Below are 14,148 nucleotides of genomic sequence, written 5' to 3' on the forward strand. Positions count from 1 at the left end.
TAAATGGCAATAGAAAGCGAAGGTGTTGGGCAAGGATCCACTTAGAAGAAGAACAAGCATGGATGAATTTGTGAAATTAAGTATGATGTTGGTTTAGGTTTTGGTCCGCTAAACTCTAAAGTCGACTACCTTGGAGCTTTTGCCATGAAGCCCTAATCTCATACGGGTTCCTCCATCAGGAAGATACTCCTACGATGTTATTGGGTGCAAAGAGTCTTGGCAAGGGAAATCTTAATGCTCTCTAGGATAGGTCTAACCCTAATGCCCGCGGGGGGCTACCAACACCCGGATCCTTAGCCGTGCAAATATAATGAATCTCCCTTCAATCATTATGTGATTTTACATGTAAGCATCCCGCTCTACAAGTACCATTCAAGAATCAAAATCTACAGAATCCATCCATTGTAGATTGAACATTAAAACAATAGATTAAAACCAAAACAAGAAACATGCCAATAATCAATTAGAAACTAAAGCATCATCCATGCTAGTTTTCTCCCAAGTTTCACCGAAGCCCGATTCCCTTGGCAGTTTAATTTAACATCAAAAGAAGCGTAAGCAAGAGATGTAAATAATCAATAAAGAAATTCATTGCAAACTCCCTATTTTGTGGACTAATGATGACGATAAGACCTCGACGGATTCACGCCGTCGAGCTCCTTGATGTTATCCTTGAGTTTCATCTCTTCTCCCATTGATCCTCCATTGAATCGGCCTTCTCTAATGGATTTGTGCCCTAGGAGTATTTGGAGATGTGTGGCTAAAATAGTTGGCTAGGTGTGCGGGTAGGTGTCTGGCCGCATGAGGATCGCATAGGCATTCAAATCACTTTCAAAAGATCCTAGTCTCATGTGGGTGCAGTACGGCCTCATCGAGGCCACATGGTGGTTTTGCCAAAGCTGTGCAGGGGTCATGCGGTCACATGGGGACCGCGCTAGATTTTGGACGAGTCGTGCGGATGTTGTGTGGGATGCATGCTGGCACTATTCACCACTACAGTATATTACTACAGTGATCTCTTCAAGAACTTCGCCTCCTTCTCACTAGGTGCTAGAGGAAATGTGTGAGCTTCAAATATGTATGATTTGTCCTCTAAAACATGTTAAAAATGCTTCTCCGAGCTCTAAATGATGTAAATATGATGTATTTAGACAGTTATTAGTTACTCGGAGATTTGGACCATAATTTGTTGATATGTGTGCCGGACTCGACATGTTAGGGTCAATTAGGCATAAGCTTTACTTGGAAATGACATATCATTATGGAAGCAACGTGTAATGCTAAGGACTTTTGTTCGGCTTTATTTTCCAACTTTGAGAGTATATAGTAGAGGTACTGTAGCGGTGGGCGTGTGTCATTTTGGCGTTTGGTACCATAGCGGTGGTACTGAAGAAATCACCAGAAACCCACAAGCTAGGCCTTGTGAAAATGGCACACTGTCGTGTGAAAATTTCACATGCCCGTATGGATGTTTCACACGCCCTTGTGAATATTTTTCCACGTCATTTCAGGCAAGGGTATAATGGTCCTTTTAGCCTTTTAATCCATTTTTACCTTTTCTTTCATTTCTTCTTCATTTCTACTTGGATGAGAGCCCTTGCCAACCCTCTCCACCTTTCCATTGCTCTTGTGTTTGAAGGTTCATCCATCATCACCTCCACTTCATCAAATTAGTATGGTAAGCCATCTCCTTCCTTTTTCTTCATGCTTTGTATTTGTATTTTGATATCTAGACCTAGGTTTAAGGTGGATGAGCTTGAGATCATAATTTTATTTTTATTTTTTTGGTCTCCATTCTTGTATGTTGAGTGTTAGGAGTGGCTGGAGAGTGTATATTCCTTGTATCCTTCAATCTTGTTGAAATCTTGAGTAGCCTTCATCCTTGAAATGGGGAAGTAATGTAGCATTATTGTAGCAACCAAACTTTTGTCTCAATTATTCTAGATTTTTAGGTAGAATTGTAGGGTTTGATGTTAGAAACCCTTTCATCCTTGTTTTAGTTTGATTGGATGTCTTATGATTCCAATCAAGCTACTTGCTCGTGTATGGAAAGTAATGCACGCATTAACAGATTTATTTTGTTGGGTTATAATTGTTTTTCCTGATTTTCCTTTCATGTGTCTGTTAGGTGGTGCATTCTCTTAGATAGGGAAGGAAGTGGTGGGAGTGTAAACCCCGCCAAGAGGATTTTTTGCATTATATAATGAACGATGATTTTGTTAAATGCTTAGCGTTATATGAGTGCTAAAGTATTTTGTAACACATCATGACTTATATATATATATATATGTTATCATGCTCTTTCTCTCAAAAGCATTGGATGGTTTTCTTATGGAACTTGAAACTCATATTATGTTTGTGCATGTGTTATATTTCATGAGCAATTATATGCCTACATTCCTTTTTGCTATTTATGAGTAAAATGATTTCAAAGTATGTTTGGTTGGATTAAGACTTGGAAATGAAAAGTAAACATGCATCCTAAAAATAGTTTCATGTATTTATTGGACTTTGATGGTGATAGCAGGGTACGACCCACGGTCATTGGCCCAAAATTGCGGACAGGGTCCGGCATTGCAGTGTAGAGGTCTTCTTTGTCCAGCCTATGTAAATCATTACGGGGTTGACCCTAGGTTTTTTCCATGCAAGAGGCGTTATAGAGCTCTTGTTGAGATACTTGGGGTCACCACCTTGGTTGATCAGAGGACAATGCCAATGAGTTTTCTTATTTTGTTTTCAAATTTCTGGCAGTCCGAAGACTAGTTGAGGCCATAATTAAATTGACAGAGTTTTATGGCTAAAAGGAAATCTACTTTTGTACTTCTTGTATTTATTGAATTACATATGGATTCTTTTAAAATATTTTACTTGATGCTAAGTAAACTACTTTTAATTTTTTTATCATTGTGAAATGCTTTAGGACTCTATTTATCTATGCAGTCACCCCTCACTGAGTAATCTTGTTACTCACCCTTTTTCTTCTTCATCTTGGCACAGGTTGTGGTGTAGTCAATCGTCATGTTGTGCGGGTTTAGGGTTGAGTCCAGGATCTGTTAGCCTAGGTTTGTCTGCATCTTGGGGTTTAAAACAATCTTTTGGTTGTATTATATTTGTTTTATCTTCGGTTGCGTGTGCTGGATTTGCTAGTACTATAGGGACACTAGGTATCAAAGGAGTGTTATATGTATCTAAACCCACTGTTGTGAGGTTGTGATATGTGGATCTGTTTATTTATTTTGGTGTTAACAAATGTCACAACGCGTTGCCTAGGTTTGTCTGCATCTTGGGGTTTAAAACAATCTTTTGGTTGTATTATATTTGTTTTATTTTCGGTTGCATGTGCTGGATTTGCTAGTACTATAAGGACACTAGGGTATCAAAGGAGTGTTATATGTATCTAAACCCACTGTTGTGAGGTTGTGATATGTGGATCTGTTTATTTATTTTGGTGTTAACAAATGTCACAATGCGTTGACTTAACTTGAGAGTGGCGTATGACTCATCACATCTCAAGTTACCACAATGGTTGTCATGAGCCTGCCTAGTGGGATAGGGCGTGGCACAACGTCACCCCCACACCTCCAACTCAATGTCCACATCTTTCCTTCCCGCTATGGAAGCCATGTCACCCGTTATATTACAACTAAGTATCCATGTCATCATCTTTTTTAGCCAGTGACACCGCTAAATCACCATCCACATCATCATCCTTGTTATAGAGCCACATTACCTCGCACACCTACCAACTTGGTGTCCACATCATCCTCTTTATAGAAAACCACATCATCCACACATCTCCAATTCAACATCCATGTCATCATCTTCACTATCAAGTCACATCAGCCCTTGTAAACTACCAACTCAATATCCACTTCATCATTACGTGTCATTTCCAACTAAGCAAAGCTTGTGCCAATTCACTTGTTTAGTCCAACGTACACAGCAGTAAATTATGGTGGGAATCCGTTGGATACTCACTCAGTGATAACAAATTGATGTTGGTACTAAAAAAAAATACAAATTAAAGTTTGGTGTTAAAAAATGGAGATAATATGGTACCAAATTGAGATTATTACCCAATTGACCTTGTAAGATAATTAATTCAATAAACTTCTAACTTTAAATGCTCACACCTTCCTCAAATATCAAACACGCTTGTGATAATAGTGCTATTTATTTAGTTTTTAAAATATTTTTCATATTTTAATTTTTTTTTTCAAAATCATATATTGTCTTTAATTGCTTGGTTGGAGGTAAATGGAGGTCAGGTAAGGTAAAGGTTTTAAAAACTCATATGTGGGAGGGGTTTTTTTGAGGAAGGTAAAGGTTTAGGGGGTTAGATGAAGGTTTTAAAACCTCCATTTAACCCCCATTTCTCAACTTTCGAAAGTGGTGGGTTGCCGAGGTTTTGGGAGAACTTATATTTTTTATGGACCAAATTACCCCTTATACTTCAAAAAAAAAAATCCACGGTTTTTTAGAAATCAAAATACAAACCCTTTATATTTTACTGGACCAAAATACTCCTCAACAATAATGTTTACTTTATCATAAGTTATTTTATTTTATTTGTTATAAAAAAATATCAAGCAGTTATTAGTTGGTAGTTAATATTGTCAAACTATATAGTAATATTAATTAATCTAGTAATAATATTAATTGATTAATTTCATTCAACAAAATGAAATCTTATAATAATCCAGTCTGAGATTTATATAAACAATGGAGAGAATTATGTAAATTTTATGTAATTCAGTTCATGAAGTTAGAACTTTGTCTTTTATCCTAAGGGTAATTTAGTAATATTACTATATAACTTTACTTCTAATTATCTTCCAATCCAAACACAATAAGGTTTCAAAACCTCCATTTAGCTTACCTTGCCCCAAGCAAAAAAGGGCTTAAAACTTCTTTTTATCTTCCATTATCATTCTTTAACTTATTTTACAAAACCTTCATATGGGATTGTTTGAATGAGCTTATTTAATGTTCATAAGTGCTTTTTTATAAGTTAAGCACTCTTGGGTTTTAAAAAACATGTTTGTTTGAGCTTTTGGGCAGAAGCAACTAGCAGTGTGGTGCTTTTGAAAAAAACACTTCTCAAAAGCTGTTATGGGGGTTGTTAAATTACTAAGTTACCCTTATCAAATAGAGGAATGACTATGTTTTTATACTTTTTATTTATTAGTGTAAGTATATTATTATTATTAACAGTAGAAACCACGTTCTACAGTGTTGTATAGTGATCATGAACAGTAAAAAAATGTGTGCAGTATTTATATAAACAATCAACCATCGGATGATGATCCAACGGCTTAGATTTAAAACGTCCCTATATTTGAAATCTAGGGACTTACCTAGATGATCTTTTTCTTATTAGTAATAGTATTATTATTATTAGATAGTATTAGTATTAGTGTATTAGTACATTTGTGTATTTTGTATTAGTATTAGTATTACTATTTGTGTTATTATTATTATTATTATTATTATTATTATTATTATTATTAGTATTAGTATTAGTATATTATTATTAGTACAATTGTATATTAGTATTAGTACATTTGTACATTTGTGAATTTGAATTAGTATTATATTACTATTACTATTAGTGTTAGTATTAGTATTATTATTAGTATATTAGTATTAGTATATTAATATATTAGTCTTTGTATTTGTATTATTATTATTATTATTATTATTATTAGTATTAGTATTAGTATTATTATTAGTACATTTGTATATTTGTATTAGTATTAGTTTTAATATTAGTATATTAGTGTTAGTATTAGTATTAGTATATTTGTATTTGTGTTAGTATTATTATTAGTAATAATATTAGTATATTAGTGTTAGTATTATTATGAGTATACTAGTATTAGTATTACTATTAGTATATTAGATTAGTATTAGTATTGGTATATTTGTATTTGTGCTAGTATTATTATTAATATTAGTATATTAGTGTTAGTATTACTATGTTAGTATATTAGTATTAGTATATTACTATTTATATTTGTGTTTGTATTATTATTAGTATATTAGTATTAGTATTTAGTATATTAGTATTAGTATCAATGTTTATTATAATAACTCAATGAAGACCTATTTTAGTAATTTGACATTGAAAAAAGTTCTTTTAAAAATGCCCATCCAAACAACTTTACACATATAAAAGTATTTTTGAATTAGCTTATCTAATTATAAAATATAGAAAAACACTTAACTTACTCTGAAAATTTTTTAAAAATTCTTCTACCAAATTGAAAAAAAAACACTTTTTTCTTAAGCCAATCCAAACAAGGCCATATCTCCATCCGAGCTGAGGGGTGAATTTTTTTTTATTATTTTTTCAATGGATGATTTTTAAATGAACAAGAGGTTTAAATTCGAAATTATTTAGTTAAATCACTAAGTTTGGTACTCCCTCCATTCCCTTTTTTTATCTGTCGTGATTAGCCGAATCTCACATATCAAGAAACTTAGTTATTTCACAAAATTTTATACAAAACTAGTTATCTTTCCAAAAATTACTCATAATTTATATCTTCATATTTCTCTCTCATATTTAATTTCAAAAAGATAATTGAATAGAGTGTTAAGAGTAATTTTGGGAAAAAAATAATAAATACTTCTAGATATTAGAAAATGATAGATAAAAAGGAACATAGATTATGACAGATAAAAAATAACGGAGGGAGTAATATATTCTCAAAAGATTGGTGGATAATTTTAAGTGAAAATATTGGGGGTGATATGATATCATATTCGAAATAATGTTCATTTTGTTCTAATAGGAATATTTAGTAAAACAGAATGCTCTATACCACAATAACTATAGCCAGATGATCAAATTGAGTGGAGGGTGATATGGTCATTTCGAGAAGTTATAAGTTTATTTAAGAGGCTTTTGCCGATGTACTCCTAAAAAATTTTGAAATTGCATATTTGCCCATGAAAAAAAAGTTTATTGCATACATACCCTTGAATAATATACATAATTACGTATATACCCTTGGAGTTCAAATTAGTTGAAAAACCATGCATTAACAAACAACAAATATATAAAATTAACATTATACCATTGCATATATACCCTTGAAATTTTTTTTTAAGTTGTACCAGAGTTATTTTGGTCCATTTGTATATCTTAATCCAAATTATAACCATAGTTAATCAAGTTTAATTACCGAAATTTAACTATAGGGTATATCCACAATTACCTATATTTTTCAGGGATATATATACAATTATGTTTTTTTTAAAGTAAATATAACTTTTGAGAGGGTTTATAACCTAATTCTCCATTGAATATTTTTTCCCTCTTGGAATAACCCGGCGCTTTTGGAGGCTTTTTTTGGTTTTTATCTCGTCTGCTTCGTTCGAGAGCCATCGGAGAAGAGGATCGTAACCCTAACCCATGAAAAGAGAAGATAATCGAAGCCGCAGAGCAATGGTGGGATCCTTTGTAGAATAGGGATCCGCTTTTGAGCTTAAGTTTCCGGCTGAAGGTTTGATCTTCAATCGCGCTCTCGTTGTGTCCATTTCATTGTTGTTGTTGTTGGTTTTTCATTTGGGTTCTTTTACATATAAATCACAATTTTTTTTTGACTTTTTTTGGATTATTGGGGGTTGGTCTGGTGTTTTTATGTTTCTGTTGTTGTGGTTTGATCGGTGTTAATATTTTTATTTGGGATTGGTTGATGATATTTTGTTCATTTGGTAACACTAATGCACTTGACCAATGGGATCTAGTTTTTAGTAGTTTGCTTGAATTGCTTACTTTGCTAAAGAATTTTGTTTTTTCTTGGTAATTATGGAGAAATAACCTTAATATGTCAATGGTGAAATTCTTTTGTTTTTTATAGTATTCTCCCACATTTTCTTGAATTGTATCTACTGCCACTATTTGTAGTTTTCCACATATTTGCAGGCTATAGTTTGTTAAAGGTTTCTTTTTTTAATGTTTCCATCCAAATATTTTGTTCCTGGGAGGAAGAAACGTGGTGGGCATGCTTTTGGCATGGGTTGTTTAACTGAACTAATGGATTGAAAGAATATTCAATGAAGTGTTCATATTTAAATTTCACATAAAAAAAATTTGTCTTTTTGATTTCTTCAGCTGTGGAGCCCAAAACCTGATAAGCTTTGAGGTTGACGTTGATTAGGAAAAGGCTCTGTTAGATCTCATCATGGTTTCCTCTATGGCAGCATCAACGTTCTTCCCTGCTTCCTCTTCCTCTCTAGGACAACCAGTAAAGTCCTCCAAGCCATTTAGTGGAGGGCCTGATAGTGTGGATGTCCGTGGCATTGTAGCTAAACCGGCTTCATCCTCTGGTGGTTTGAAGGTCAAGACCAATGCCCAATCTTCCCCAAAGATCAATGGGACTAAAGTCAGCTTGAGAAAAGATGGCCAGATGGCTGAGGATGACACCCTTTCTTCGGCTCCGAGAACATTCTATAACCAGCTGCCTGACTGGAGCATGCTCCTTGCTGCCATTATTACTATCTTCTTGGCAGCTGAGAAGCAGTTGACTCTTCTTGACTGGAAACCAAAGAGGCCTGACATGCTTTCTGATGCCTTCGGCTTTGGAATGACTGTTCATAATGGTCTTGTTTTCAGGCAAAACTTTTCTATTCGGTCGTATGAGATCGGGGCTGATCGGACGGCATCTATAGAAACATTAATGAATCATCTACAGGTACAAGTCAATACATATAGATATCATTCTCGAACGTGTCAGCATATACTTATGATTTCTAATTGAAGTTTTGTGTATTCAGGAAACAGCACTTAATCATGTAAAGAGTGCTGGGCTCCTTGGAGATGGTTTCGGGGCAACACCAGAGATGAGTAGAAGAAATTTGATATGGGTTGTGACTAAAATGCAGGTTCTGGTTGAACGCTACCCCATATGGTATGTTTATCTCTTGACAATTGATTTTCTATCTCGACATCCATTATTGTTTCTATGGTATTGATTGTTGTCGATTTAGAGGCAGTCATTATTTCCTTGCCCTGTGCTGTTTAATTTTCAACTTTGCATTTGCTAGGCTCATGCTGTCAACAGCTCATCAAGTCTAATTTGTTTTTAATTTGTCAGTTGTCATATCTTCAATCTCGATGTCATGAATGGCATGGATGGTGAACAATGTTCTGCTTTCGAAAATTGTTGCCTGTCCTGTCTAGATTTTAGTGGACAATTGGCAGCACCTGACCCAAATTATGTCTCGTTCTCTCTTGGCATTAGTTTGAATGTGCAACACTCTGAGGGTCTCGATTATGTTGTTAACAATGTCAACACTGAAATGGCAAGATCATGTGATGCTTTATATGTTCATTACTTGGATCCAAATGAGTACTCTTGTTTTTTTTAGATACACTTAATGAATGCCCGTTGCATTTGAAGTGAAGTGATACAGACCTTTAGTGCTTTTCCCTGGTTGGAAGTATAAAATGCTATTACTATTAAAGGGTGTGATATTTCATACTGTAAGCCTTCGCTGTGTTTTCTATTTTTCACAGGGGTGATGTTGTTGAAGTTGATACATGGGTAGGTGCATCCGGAAAAAATGGAATGCGCAAGGATTGGCATGTTCGTGATCCCCTAACAGGCGAAACTATCATGGAAGCTACCAGGTTGATAATTGATCTATTCCCTTGAAAATAAAACTTTATCATATGGGTACTTCCTTTCTGTTTCTTTCATGCTTATGTTTCTCCTATGCATAACATTTGCACAGCAAAGATTAATTTGGAATTTTCTTTCCCTTTAGTGTTTGGGTGATGATGAACAAGCTCACTAGGAGACTGACTAAGATACCAGAGGAAGTTAGGGGAGAAATAGAACCCTATTTTGTGGAACGAACTATCATTGTGGATGAAGATGGCAGGAAGCTTCCTAAGCTTGATAATGACACTGCTGATTATGTTCGAAAAGGTTTGACGGTAATGTCTTAGATTCAACATATGTATTATCTCTTGCAAAATTGCATATGCCATCTTACATTTGCCTTTCCTAATCTAGTGCAGCCTCATTGGTGTGATTTGGATGTCAATCAACATGTTAACAATGTTAAATATATCGGCTGGATGCTTGAGGTAATTATGTATGAAGTATTGATTTTAATTGAGTTCTTTGTATTAATTTATTTGAAAATGTTGTTGGCATGAGGCACATGGTTGCATGTGCTGTCTACTTTGATGATGGCTTTGTCATGATTATACCTGCCTAACCTTTTTGTCTCTTCATATATATATACCAATTGAAATTTCTTTTTGGAGGGGAAAACACTTGAGATGCCCAATACTAATTGGCAGATTAAGCTTTTTTAAACCAAAATTTCTTCTACCATTAATCTTCTTGTTATCTGAATCAGTAGGTTCTGGCTTTTCCCAACTATCCACTACTATACTTTATCACCACATCCAGTTTTCAATTATTTAAAGACTTCGCCCAAGTTTATTATTTACTGACTTTACTGCTCCCTCACTTCCTGGATGGAAAATGATTTAAGTAGTCATCTTCTTCCCTTCCTTTCCAATTTGCCAATTTGGCAATTTGGCAGTTCGAAGATGTGGCATACCCTGCCAAATATCTGCATTGTTGATGGAATTTTCCATAGAATGGTCTTGCTTGGTGCAATTTGGAATTTGAATGGGACCATATTCATTTTGTTTGGCTTCTTCTCACGATTTTCATGCTTAAATATACAATGCCAGTGTGTTCAGTATGGCTTGATGTTGAAACCTGTCTCTGCGTTGAATAATCTTTGGTTGGTGATTCTGACAGCCTTTCTTCGTTGTAATGAAAATGATTTCTTCATGTATCTGTCACAGAGTGCTCCAATATCCATCTTGGAAAATTATGAACTCTCTAGCATGACACTGGAGTACAGAAGGGAGTGTGGGAGGGACAGCGTGGTGCAGTCTCTTACAGCGGTCTCAACCAACTACAGCGACAACCCACATGACGCTGCGGTTGAGTGCAAGCATCTACTGAGGCTCGAATGCGGGGCTGAGATTGTGAGGGGCCGGACACAGTGGAGGCCAAAGCAAGCCCACCAGCTCAGAGAAGCAGGGTTTATGCCAATCAGGAGCTCATAAACAATCTGACTAATTATAGTTCAAGTGTGTTTGTTGCTGTATATAGTACTTTTCACTACTGTATTATATATAAGTTGTGCTTTGTAGAGTGGGGGAGTGTGTGTGTGAGAGATAAAGCTTTCCTATTATTTATTTATTTATTTTATGAGGTGTTGATAGTTTCCACATGAAGTGTTATTCCGTAGTTCGCACAAGAACTTAATGTGCTCTGTAAATAACCACTGTAAGGACCCTTGTGAATAGAAATGAAACATCTACCTTCTAAGATGTCCTTCGGTATCATCTTTCAGTGTTGAATGAGTTATTAATGTTCTTGGTCAATGATGATGTGTAGGAATCTCAGAAATGGTGTGGTTGGTGTGGAATTCATTTTTTATTTTTTTTTAATAATGATGGTTAGAAAAATAAAGAAATTAACAAGTAAGAACCCCACCACCATTCCATTATTTGATCAAATCTAAAAAAAAATATCTCCAATCCCAGTGGTTCTCAATTTGGCTGGTTAAAATGGATGCAGGCATCCACCTAGATATTGAAAGGGAAAGCTAATTAAAATGTCTTGGTGTGTGAAAGTTTAAAATGATTTTGTCGTCATTTAATCAACACGTTACCCTTAACTTTCAAGTCAATCGGTATTCAAGGAGATAGGCGTTGGACATTGGGGACCATTTGCCATCAAGGGTTTTCCATGTTGATGGTGATGTTTGATTAAAAAAATAATAAAATAATAATAATAACAATGATAATAATAAAATGTTCAATGTAATATAGGATAAGATCAAACACATCATGCCTTGTATAAATCCACAAAAGATATCTAGAAGAGCTAGAAAAAATACCACCAATAAAATGGAAAATTTTCAAAAAACAAATGGAATGGAGAATCTCACAATAATATCCAGGGCAATTAATGTAATGCATCCAAATTTAATATAGGCATATTTGGGAAATCTCACATTGGTTGAATATGGGAAATCTAAAGCGTGTATTGGACAGGTGTCAAACAGTAAGAGGCGATTGAACCAGATGTCATGCAATACAACAGATTCCTGATGATGAGTAAGAATACCTTGGCTATGAAGAAAGTCCACGGGTTCTGCATAAATTGGTGGTTTCTCCTGCTGTCTCTTGTATCATTTTAAGGACATCCAAACCTCTTTTGAACACTCTAGAAGAAGAAGAAGAAGAAGAAGAAGATGTATCCACCTCCATCAGCTCAGGAGATGTCATACTATGAACATGTCCAGAAGAGGCATGAAGAGAAGGGCTGCCTCTATGCATGGTTCTAATTCCTGATCTCTCTCTCTCTCTCTCTCTCTCTCTCTCTCTGTATATATATATATATATATAGCTTAATTGAAGGGTTTTTTTTTTCTTTTATTTTTGGTTGATATTTTTATCAAGTTTCCATGGTATTGTGTCTTATCTATGACTTTGTGTGGTGTGTTGTTCAGGAGTTTAGAGATTTTACTTGGTAGTGATAGAATTATTTTCAAGTAAATTAAAGTGTTATAGATTATTTCATCAAATTTTCATGTCTCCTTGTTTTTTATTCAAGAAAATAGGTAAACCAGATGGATTAAGATAGTAAAAGAGTTACAGGGAAATACAAGATAAAGATACACAGCTGGGATTTAAAGTTTAAACAAACCATCCACTATCAGTGGAGATACACAGTAAAATAAACTTATTAGCTAGCATAACACAGTGACAACCTGGGATAGATAAATCGGAGTCTCTCTCTCTCTCTCTCTCTCTCTCTCTCTCTCTCTCTACATATATATATATATATGTATAAATTATACGTATATTTATATGATCCATTCTTTTAGGTGATTCTTAAAAGTTTTTTTTTTATGTATGTATGTTCGTTTGTTTTGATATGTATTCTTTAAGAGTTGTTTCTTATAACTAATTTTGAATTTGAGAGATGCTCTTTCAATTAAAAGTTATTGAATATTTGATTAGTTTGCCATGCACAAAAAATTGCTATTACTCAACCAATTTTGATTAAGAGGGAGGATTGTTTTTTGGAGGAAGAAAATTATCTTGAAATACGAATCAAAGAAAGGTCACTAAAGTTTATAAATAAAAGTGACTTTAATTTATTAAAAGCTAGAAAACAACTCACAGGAAAAGGAGGTTCTTGTGTATGTCTTTATATGCATTAATCACACCATGGTGAAAGCATGTGTTGTTGACAATGTGCTAAAGACTGAGGGGACCCTCTTATCTGTAGTGGTTAGATGCACCATCAGCAATATTTATTACTAATTTCTTTCGGATAAGTATGTAGAAAAGGATTAGAAGAAACAAAGATATGGACATCTATTGAATTTGACCGGGTAACCATATGTTTAATTATATATCGAATGATGAAAGATTAATTAACAAATGTTTTGGTTTTGTGTGATGCAGTTTGTTTGCTGCTTGTTGCTGTTTCTGTTGCTTTGAAACTTGTGAGTGCTGTCTGGATGTCCTCTGCTGCTGCTGTTGAACAAGTTCTACTTGGAAATTAATGCAACTCTTTATGCATGTGTTGATTTATGCATCCTGTGCTCTATGTTTGTACTTAATAAAGTGCATGTAACTTTCTCTTCACTGAGAGAGAAACATGTTGTATTTGTGCTCAATTATCTTGCTCTAAGTTGATCATTTCTTTAAAATGATATTGTTAATAACTCTGATAACCTCTCTCTGTCTGTCTCTGTCTGTCTCTCTCTCTCTCTCTCTCCACACACACACACACACACACACACACACACACACATTGCCTGTATGGTGGATGGTTAAGAACAAATATGCCTCAATCAAGAGGATGCCATCTCATCATTTATATATCCATTTTATTATCTTTTCGAAAGAGGAAAAGTTTAGTGGTGTATAGCATTGACCATAAGTATTTATTAAAGTTAATTATTACTTGAACATAATATTTTGTATTTCTTTATTTTTAAATAAACAAAACTGAAAGAAACAATTACCCTTTGGGGGTAAAACTGACAAACAAAAACAAACAAAAAAAAACAAACAAAGCCAAG

The 14,148-nt window shown here is 34.4% G+C and overlaps 1 protein-coding gene and 1 long non-coding RNA gene across 3 annotated transcripts; both read left to right on the forward strand.

Annotated features, from left to right (window-relative positions):
- Positions 1-7,314: 7,314 nt before the first annotated feature.
- Positions 7,315-11,386, forward strand: LOC120262150 (palmitoyl-acyl carrier protein thioesterase, chloroplastic-like). Of its 2 annotated transcripts, none has more exons than XM_039270215.1 (7): positions 7,315-7,511; positions 8,123-8,702; positions 8,785-8,918; positions 9,527-9,640; positions 9,778-9,941; positions 10,029-10,102; positions 10,841-11,386. In XM_039270215.1, exons 2-7 carry the CDS (start codon positions 8,193-8,195, stop codon positions 11,105-11,107), a joined length of 1,263 nt encoding a protein of 420 aa, XP_039126149.1. In that variant the 5' UTR covers positions 7,315-7,511; positions 8,123-8,192; the 3' UTR covers positions 11,108-11,386. The 2 variants fall into 2 exon arrangements, with proteins under 2 accessions (XP_039126149.1, XP_039126148.1); XM_039270214.1 differs by having other exon boundaries at positions 7,316-7,511; positions 9,778-9,949; positions 10,034-10,102.
- A 618-nt stretch (positions 11,387-12,004) lies between these two features.
- LOC120260446 lies at positions 12,005-13,797 on the forward strand. Its single transcript, XR_005536411.1, has 3 exons — positions 12,005-12,019; positions 12,104-12,389; positions 13,526-13,797. It is a non-coding gene; the product is annotated as an uncharacterized LOC120260446 (long non-coding RNA).
- Positions 13,798-14,148: the final 351 nt, after the last annotated feature.

The sequence above is a fragment of the Dioscorea cayenensis genome, chromosome 5 (genome assembly GCF_009730915.1).
Source record: "Dioscorea cayenensis subsp. rotundata cultivar TDr96_F1 chromosome 5, TDr96_F1_v2_PseudoChromosome.rev07_lg8_w22 25.fasta, whole genome shotgun sequence".
Lineage (NCBI taxonomy): Eukaryota > Viridiplantae > Streptophyta > Magnoliopsida > Dioscoreales > Dioscoreaceae > Dioscorea > Dioscorea cayenensis.

Coding starts and splice junctions, on each gene's coding strand:
- LOC120262150 (XM_039270214.1), top strand. CDS start 8,193: ATGGTTTCCTCTATGGCAGCATCAACGTTCTTCCCTGCTTCCTCTTCC. Junction 8,703..8,784: donor CATTAATGAATCATCTACAG/GTACAAGTCAAT, acceptor TTGTGTATTCAG/GAAACAGCACTTAATCATGT. Junction 9,950..10,033: donor ATGTTCGAAAAGGTTTGACG/GTAATGTCTTAG, acceptor AATCTAGTGCAG/CCTCATTGGTGTGATTTGGA.